A 9,747-nucleotide genomic window follows, 5' to 3' on the forward strand; every position below is an offset into this window, starting at 1 on the left:
ATAATGAATTTCTAGTTCATTGTGAACAAGTTCGAGTTTTTTTCTTCTTCTTAGTTTACCAGTCACTTGGATAACAATTTATAAAGATTTTAAACAGAAGGTGTAGTTACCGCTTTTTTTTCTTCGGTTGGGCACACCGTAAATAAGACATGCTAAGAGACACGTATGCTAAGGAGCCAGTCTCCTGACACTTTGAATTCACAGGACGCGATCTTAAGAGAGTTTTCCATACGGAGTTTTAGCCTCAATCATCACATGCGATCCCTCGAGGCTATTATGTACTTTCCATAAAAATAAGGTCAGATGGTATTATCAAACAGAAAAGCAGAAACAATTGTATCATTCCTAAGTTTTATCAGTCACACTGAAGCAACTCTTCGATTTTCACATAACTACTGTAACCACCGGCATCTAACCCTAGAGCAATGCAAGTTGCAAAAAAAAAAAAAAATTGAAAAGAAATCGAAAGAAATCACAAGTGGAGTCTCGACTCAAATACATGCTCTTGCAAAAACTAGAAATCGTTGCTTTCATCAGTATATCTTGTATCATCAACATAGTTACACGGATTCGGCGCTTTTGCAAAGGAGGATCCACGTGTTAGGCAAACATTTTGGTTCTAAAAAATGAGCGCCTCGTTTGAAAACAGCTGTGCGCTAGAAACAAGGTCTTTAATCGCCTCGAGGCTCTCACAGAAAATAGTCACTTTCGATTGCATTTAACACCAGTAGTAAGACCAAAAAATATATTTGTGCGTTGATTTTTTACCAGGCGACTTAAATTACATATGGAGAGAGGTGGTTTAAATGAGTCACTGCAATACGGATAGCTTTAAGTATACTTTAATTCGCGAACCTTTGGCTCTACACCGATGGAGATTGATTTTACATATTTACACTACCCACTCCCCCAGTGCAGCAAAATTGTCACTCCGATAATTTTCTCGATCAGTTACGAGCTTTCCCAACTCCCTTCGGCCAAAGTCCCTGAGGACTACCAATTACTCAGGACTTTTGTTTGATGCTTAATGGAAAAGTTCACCCGGAACAATGGACCATTTCTTGATATGACAGTTTGAGAGCAATTTTTGGTTGCTTCATCTAACGTACACCCGCGTAAATTCACCTTCACTGAAAACGGAGAATACTCTGAATCCTTAAATATAATTTTAGCTGCAATAGTATGGATATCTACTGACTAGGACTTATGTTTGATCTAACTCTGGCATTGTTCAATAACTAACTCAGAACCACCGATGCACAACCGAACCACTAACACAAAAACGACAGACTAAAATCTACGTCAGTTGAAAATTGTAAGCTATCAGTTGTATTCATCAGAAATCCATACAGTAATTTGCGTTGCAATAGAAAAATCCGGTTTTTTAATAGACAACGCAACATCAAAATTCGTTTAAGTGAGCAGGAGATAACGCAGGTTGACATTGTCGGTAATGACCGCGTGCTTGACTGAAAACCGAAACGTACCTCGGCAATTATATTAACCTGTTGACACCCATAAAGATTCAGAATGCAAACTCCTCCTATAAACTCAATACTTTGTCAATGAAAAGGAGTTGGGAATATAGAGATAGATCAACAAGGTCGATCCGTTTAGAAATCAAGGTCAACACGGAGAATTTGCTATTGGATCTTGAGAGCAAGCGAGTTAAAAACCTTCCGGCAGTTTCGATGTGTTTCAGTTTAGTTTGAAGAATCGAAGAAGAGATATTTCCACTTATCCACAATGGCAGTTTTAGCGAAAATATGTTGCTGCGGATGCAGTCTACGAGACCGTGCGTTGCTTATTGGAATCTCCGGCCTGGTGAGTTAAAATAATTATCTATAAATTACCACACTTTTAATTTGTCAAATTATATTATAAACAGCCCAGTTTTAATACTTTTTAAAAAGTATATCGAGCGGTCATTGATATTTCTTAATATCGCTACACTGTTGGTGAAGATTGAATTCAGTTCTGTTTTTGGGTCATAATACAACTCAGAGTTAATAAGGAGTTGTAGAGCAGTGTTTATCGATTTAGGCGACAAATTTCAAGACAAACGAAAATAGTGAAACCTCATAGAAAAATAAGGGAAAATAGAAATAAAAAATTCTGGTCTGGGCCATCTGCCGATTCTGACTTAAAAAAATAGAATAAAATGAAAACTAAAACTAGCGAAAAGTGAAAAACCGAAAGTCACATCGCGAACGCCGCTTAAATAAAAGTAAATGAATCAAAAAAATGCTATATAAATATTGAATAACTTGAACACGCACTTTCCACTTCTTCTCATTTTGATAAAATTATACGCTTTCGTCTGCAAGTTATAGAAAAGGAATGATCAAGCATAACCTTAGACAGGGAAGAAGTGTAAAAATTCGCGTGGTCTTTAAGCATAAAGATTATTTCATAAAGACTATGGAATAAACTTCCTGCGGAAATTTGGAGTCGAACTCCTTGGCTGCTTTTTATTCTAAGCTACTCCATTGTTTAGTTAACAATCACCAAGCACTTTTATTTATACTCTTATATTTTATATGATACAGTTATAAAAGTACTATCCGAATTTTTTTGTTAATTTTATCCCAGTATTGTATAAATTTTATATCTTTGTATCATAATAGTTAGTGTGATGTGTATCACAATTATTCGTTTCGCACCATTAAAATATCTAGATAGAAAGCAGACTGCCAACGTCACGCATCAATAAATAATTCCCTCTCCAGCACGAGTGCCCTACAAGCCGAACTCATCCATCGAAGCACGTGCGCTAAATTTTTCTCCCACGTTGCTTGTGATAACCCGAATGACCCCAAATTACGAACAATATGGACTTCGAAAAATAATTTTGACAGTTTTCGTTCGCTCATTCACGTTGCATCGCTAGCTTGTGCTGTAATGTTATTCTACATTTTTTCCTCTAGGCAGTATTAGTGTGCCCAGCGTAAAGATTTTATTTAGTCTATTGTATAAGGTTAAAACACACCTGTTGTTTACAAGAGTATGTACATGCCACATGGCGTAAATTGGATTTTAGAAAGTCTCAATAGACAATAGAGCAGAATATTTATTCTGTACTGACTAGGACTGAGCTGTGCTACTTTTCATGTCCTGCGGAAATTCAAAATAAACGTAACGAATTTCGTCTTATTTTAACCAATCAAAATTTGCGCCAGAAATTAAGGCTTAAATCCAAAATTTTCTGAATAGCAAAAATAAACGTTTGCCATACTGCAAGTCAAGTATTATATAGTTCTTATTGAGTGGCAAGATCCGAACGAGTGATTCAAACGAGAAAAAACCTTAAAAACATTTTTAATCTATCCCTGTGCTTATTTCCATTCAGATCTTCCAAGTAATCATACTTTATAACCGAAGTAAAGCTCTCATAAAGTACAACCAGGCTATCATAGACTGGGACAGCTACGAAGGATATCTCCCTGTAGACAAGAAGCACATTGGAGGTATTTCTACTTCTCCTTCCTTGTCTTAAAAATATCATTAAATTATGGAATAAAATCACGATACACTTTAACGTTCCAAGACAATATTTCATTCCATAATGAAAATAAGCTGGTCGCCAAACACGTTTTTGAGCCATCAGCAAGCAATTAAATTCATATTTTAAGGATGGTTTTGACTGGATTCAAAGTTTCCACGTCAAGTCTCAAATGAAGAAGTCGTTTAAACCATGGAGCAGTGTATTTTGAAGGGATAATTAATTATTCAAATCAACCTGCTTTAAATTGTTGTGAGTTAGCTTTATGAATTCTTTTCTGAACTTTATTTTGATTAAAGTTGTCTGTTTTTTTCTCTCTGTTTTATCTCAAAGCCATCATCGCATTGACTTATGTAACCCTCGCCTTCAAAGTGATTTCATTCCTATGCAATGTGTCATTACTAATATCCGTTGGCACGGTAAGTAAAGAAAAATCGAGATGGCATAAGGTATTGTATTATAGAGTGCATTTTAGTTACGCGTTCTGGCATAATCTTCGCCTATGGTCTACAAACTTTATTAGACACGGCTGACTTCATCGAATGTGTTATGGGCGCACAGTTTTTAACACATTTGCAAGGTTTTTTGCGGATTGATCCCAGAGGCTCGATAAATGTGAAGCATAATCTGAAATATCCACCACTATCAGTTGCAATTATGTACTCAATCTAAGGCTATCCTTGAGATTTTCACTGTCATTTGGTGCACCCCCCCCCCAAGGAAATTTTCACCCGGCACTCTGTCAAATGTCTCTGATGAATTTTGATTTTAAGCCTAAATTTTTGCACACACAACTTGCATATTTACCATATCGATGTTATTTGTGCGGCAAGATCCCGATATCTCTTTATTGTTGTTGTTGTTTGTTTCGGTTGTTTATGTTTTAGTATAACAACAAAATTTATCTCCCTTGTTGCAGAAAAACATTAATTTGGCTGTGGTCTGGCTGGTGTGGAACGTTTTTGATTTTGCATACTCTGTTTTAGTGACAAGTTTCCTGTTGTCCGTCTTCGATGTGGTGAGTGCAAATGGCAAAAAGAAAAAATTCATTATCTCCACGTCAAATGCTTGAGGTGTCTAGCGCGGGGTTCAATGGCATTATCACACGACTCAGAGTACAATTTTTGACAATAATGACACAGTAACTGTACCATTAAAAATTCAGAATGATACAAAAAAGACAAACAACTTTGAAAGCTAAGACTGGCAAAAAACTGTACGTAAAAAGCCCGGCATCTTGTTTGTTTAGCATTAACGCATTAGATTCCTCTTACTAATTTTCAAGATCACTCTCACTTTTCCGGGTAAAGTAGATTTCATAGAACTCTGGAACAGATAGCACCTTTTTTTAGATTATTTAAAAAATTTTCAGGCATCGAACTGTTTTCTCTCTCTTAAGTTCAGCTGTTGATAGTCTGTCAGTAGCAAATTCAGTCTTGAACCAAGAGATTGTATCTCTTGCACTCGTACTGCTCAAATTTCCCTCATAAATATGAAATGTACTTTTTTGCGGCCTGTTTCAATCACACATGTGAAACTATTCTACACTAAACTGTCCGTCAATTCATATTATAACAAAGTAAACTTACAATATTTCTTTGCTTAACGCATCACAGTTTATATATGCAGATATTGTGATAATCCTGTGGTGTTTGCTTACGGTAAGTTAATTTTTTTTTATTTTGCGTTTTTTTCTTTTTTTTATTGTATTTATGATGGGCGTATGCAGATATTGCAATAACTGTTACTTTTTTTAATTCCTATTTTGCTTGGGAAATTATTTGAATAAATCCCTCTTCCTATGCTAAGGACATGTCTTTTTTTCTGAGTGTTTAATTTTAAACCTTGTATTCAAGACCTGTCAAAACTCTTCCACTGCTAGTTTCAATTATGATACTGAACAGCAGAAACTTTCCTACAATAAACGTCATGATCGACATATAAAACGAACAAAATCACATTAATCCTCCAAATAAAAAAATATTTTATCAAATAACTATAATACATTAGCTGTAACGGGTAAACATAGACTATTGTTATATACCTAGACATTCACTCAACAAAACTAGCACTGTGATTGGTTGATTCTTGGTCACGTGCCCCTAATCAGATTGAAATATATCCCGACCGGGATACAATTGCGCAGTCGTTACCCGCGCGCTGAATACAACAGCATGTTTGTTTGTTTGTTTTTGCCATATGATTGTTTAGGGGAAAGTCCAAATATATCACAAAGCACTTAATGAATGGTCCCTTGGAAAACTAGTTAGTTTTGTTTTCCCGAGACGAAGTCGAGGGAAACATCTGGACTAACTGTTTCCCTCGGGACCATACCTTGAGTGTAGAATGATCATAAACGGTTCAACTTTCGTTAATTATTTTCATTTTCTATGTCATTCATTTATTTCATCTCGTATTTCAGCTCTATTTCGTGATTGTGGTTCATTCGTACATACAGGCCCTCCGTGAAGATCCATTAGGGGCAAGCGCCGGTTTTCCTAGAGCACACGTTTACCAGACTCAAACGGTAACCAGTTATGACCATATGGAGTTCAAAGCTTGTCAATCAAATTTATTTATTCGTATCTGTATTAATAATTAATCTTTGTTTAACATTTTGCCTCGATCCACAGGCTGGTTTACGATATGCTAGCCTATGCGCACCACCACCCACGACTGCTGTGCCTTCACACATCGGTGTAGGATATCCTCCCGCATGCGCAGTATCGGACGAGAATACCATGACGTCACAGGCTGGTTATGTTTATCCTCCTCCATATCCAGCTGTGACGTCATATACTGATGTAAGATACCCTCCTCATCATCCAATGGCTGGTAAGATTACTCTGTCGTCATACTATGACGCTGGTAATCTTCCTTCACACGTAGCACATGGCAGAACTACCATGACATCACAAGATAGCCCAGAGCATCCTCCTGCTTACACAGATCCAGACACGACCGCTGTGATGTCACAGTTCGGGAATTCTTCTCAACACACAGTGCCCGCCGAGGCTATTGTGACATACCTAGGCTCTGAGTGACGTCATGATGAACTGTTAATGACACAAGAGCTCACCGGTCACTGAGATGCCTGAGGAAAGACTGGGCATTATAAACTTTCTATACCAGTTAATCTAATTAAAAGTAAAAGTGGCCCCAGAATAATTGTAAGTCATTTCTTAAGACTGCATTTTATTTTTTTCACGTTATCATTCCCATATTTCAAATCTTGAAATATGGTTATAAACCATGTTTCAAGATTTTTTCATGTAGCACATTATAAGATATTATTAACCTTTGCGCCAATTGGCCAGCTCATAGGTAGTTAGTGAGTAATATTCAACAACAAGCAAAACTAAGTGGCTTGGGTATAAATGAAGCCTTTTAGCATCCTTAAGTTAATAGAAGGTATTTTGGGACACTTTGAACGTTGATTTAACGTAAAAGGCCTACAATGCCAGTTGACCAAAAAAGGCATAAATCTAAGTAAATATGCTATTTATATACCATGGTTCTCCTTCATCTTTTCATTGGAATCGTTTGTTCCTTTCTGGTCGCTTGGAACCCTAGTAAACCCATGAAGTCAAGTCTCCTTGAACGTTGGCAGCTAGTGCCATGCCCCTGGCCATTAGTTCGGACAGTTGCCAATTCGTTGTGATGGGTACTTAATGGCATAAGTGGGTACGCATACCTTAACAGCCTGCGAATAACACTCGGCTGAGCCATTTAAATCTTTCTGCATCTCTTAATTTAATTAAATGATATTTAAACCGGAAGCTCTCTCACCCGTAGGTGATCTACAGCGAGGTCCTAATCCAAAATAACATTAAATTTTTAAAAGTAAATGAAAATTGCAGATATTAAAAAAAGGACAAAAGTAAGCTATAGATTAAAAGATTTAAAAAAATTATTCCTAAACTGACATATAGTGCCAGAGTTCTTCAAGTCACTGTCCAAGGCATTCCAGTCTTTAAAGGCATGATAACAGGTTCTTTGTTTACCCCAGTTCCGTTACACTGATGGAAGTCTAAGATGATCTTTGCATCATTCAGAAGAGCATCTTTCATTGTTATTGCCCAGGTATCTTTACTCTCTAGATTTCGAAAAAAAACGATATAAAAGTTGAGCAAAATTAGCCTGAGACTGCCAGTGAGGGGCAATTATTAGAATTCTATGGAGCCTTAGACGGGTAGGGGGGGGGGGGGGGGGTCAGGTATATTTGATTGTGACTAAATCAAAATCCTTCATTCTTCCAACCCTTCCCCACCAGATGATTAACTTGGACCGGCGCCTTAAAACTAAAATTTAAAAATTTTGGTCAAAATTAGGAAAATTAGATTTCTCAAGAAATATGTGAGGAGAGTGACATTTCTGAGGGGGAATCTATTTGGGTCCAGTTCCGACTTAGCTTCGTTATCCATGATCTTCTGCTCAAACAAAGCAGATGTTCAAATATAATCAGCGCATTTCTCATGCCGCGTTTTTTTTCGAGTCTACGATTGAATTCATTGATCATTCATTTTTTTTTAATATTCATGAAGAAATTCAGCAAAGAGGCTTAACAATGAAATAAAAGATAGTATGGTCCTGTTTATGCAAAGGAATAAATTTATTCATAGGGAGGGACCCCCTTGCTGTTTCCCCCCACGTGTTGCAACGAGGTTATAGTCCTTCCTTCATCTCGGATACTCTCAAAATTGGAATTTTAATTTGGCCAAATAAAAGTTAAGTAGCTGTTTCGCAGTTTTAAAACAACATAACCTATGAGGTCATTGCTTATAACATTGCTAATGTTAGCTTCAATTTCAATTTAGTTTTCTATGAAAAATATTAATGCTTAATCTAAACTCTTTTCACACAAATAATTATTTGGGTTTATCTTAATAAAAAAAAGTGCGAAAACACAAGAGACTTAAATCAAAGGGATACGGATGAGGGAATACTATGCGGACATATATATGGTTTGCTCACAAAGAGCGACCCAGGAGTGGTTGCTGGAGAAATGTTAATGGTAAATCTTTTTCTTTTAGCTCTGATTCTTAAGTAATTGAAAAATAATCTGTATAAAAAGGGCATTTGAATATGAAAGAGTCTGATCTCTAATTACAGTACAACAAAAAATACGGGCTGTATTTGATTGCCACTTAAAATGCGGATGATAGCTTCCATTTGAAAATAAGAGACGATGCCACTGCTCAAGTTATCTCTAACCAGAACAGGGAACAGAATGTAAGTCATATGCATGAATATCAAACACAAAGTCTTTGCTTTACGTTAAAATTTATAACTTGTCTCCATGCTTTCTCGGTACGTAAAATCATGATTGCCGTGAGATTTGCGGAATAGGAAACTAGAAATCATATCCTCGATGTTCAAAGTGAATTAACTTTGAAATTGGCTAAGAAGTGATACTTTTACAGCGTTAAGTGAATACTTCGAATTTTTAGAATCTCCAATCAGTGGCTCGTTAGTAATAAGGAAAGAAAATTTTGATTTGAAACTGCGCGTAACATTTTATCCACCCTGAGGCTTTTAGAAAAAAATTCTCAGAAAAATGTTAGAAGCATACAGCGCGCGTAAATTAGGAGAACTTCTGAGTAGGTAAAGTGAAAGATTTACCTAACTTGATTGGGAAGCGTTCGGAAACGCCAAAATGAACTCAGATTCCAAATCAATCTTGTATATTTGCGATAACTGAAATTAAATGTTTATACTTTTACGATAATGTTACTAATAGTCGAACCTGATCCCAAAGTGTGCCTTTTTAGGCAGATAAAATATTCACACCTTCATTCAACTGTGTAAATTGACTTTTGGGAAATGAGCCTCCTCTCAGAACACAAATGACGATCGCACATGCGAGAGATCAGTAAAGAAAAAGCCATCAGGCAATAAATTGCATTGATTTCTTTTTACCCTGTATTGATGCGGCTAATGTCACGAACACGAAGATATCTTTCATTGCCAACATTTTACGTTTGTTTCGTGATTTCCACTGACGTGAAAGTGATTCGTGTGGTTGGATCAGGGTTATGTCACTGAATGAGGGAAAAGGTAGTTTCGTGTCGTTTAAGATGGCTGGAAAATTTAATGGATGTTTTGACGTCAATAATGCCAGTCTTCAATTAAACAACACAGATAATAGTTTTTTTTTTGTTTTTTTTACAGTGCAACTGTCACTCCTCCGAAGAGGAGAATAATGTTTTTAATTAACAACGTGGGTAGATAAGATGGGAAAGGAA

General features: G+C 36.5%; 1 protein-coding gene across 1 annotated transcript; it reads left to right on the forward strand.

Annotated features, from left to right (window-relative positions):
• The first annotated feature begins 1,602 nt into the window (after positions 1–1,602).
• Positions 1,603–7,418, forward strand: LOC131777990 (uncharacterized). Its single transcript, XM_066159338.1, has 7 exons — positions 1,603–1,824; positions 3,350–3,467; positions 3,836–3,921; positions 4,422–4,520; positions 5,119–5,163; positions 5,925–6,029; positions 6,136–7,418. The coding sequence occupies exons 1-7, from the start codon at positions 1,747–1,749 to the stop codon at positions 6,544–6,546; spliced, it is 942 nt and encodes a 313-aa protein (XP_066015435.1). The 5' UTR covers positions 1,603–1,746; the 3' UTR covers positions 6,547–7,418.
• The last annotated feature ends 2,329 nt before the right edge of the window (positions 7,419–9,747 follow it).

Source organism: Pocillopora verrucosa, chromosome 12 (assembly GCF_036669915.1).
Source record: "Pocillopora verrucosa isolate sample1 chromosome 12, ASM3666991v2, whole genome shotgun sequence".
In the NCBI taxonomy this organism is placed as follows: Eukaryota; Metazoa; Cnidaria; class Anthozoa; order Scleractinia; family Pocilloporidae; genus Pocillopora; species Pocillopora verrucosa.

Bases quoted from the DNA above. Each gene is read 5' to 3' on its own strand.
- LOC131777990 (XM_066159338.1), top strand. From the start codon at position 1,747: ATGGCAGTTTTAGCGAAAATATGTTGCTGCGGATGCAGTCTACGAGAC. The intron at 1,825-3,349 runs GTGAGTTAAAAT...ATTTCCATTCAG, and splicing joins TTATTGGAATCTCCGGCCTG to ATCTTCCAAGTAATCATACT. The intron at 3,922-4,421 runs GTAAGTAAAGAA...CCCTTGTTGCAG, and splicing joins TACTAATATCCGTTGGCACG to AAAAACATTAATTTGGCTGT.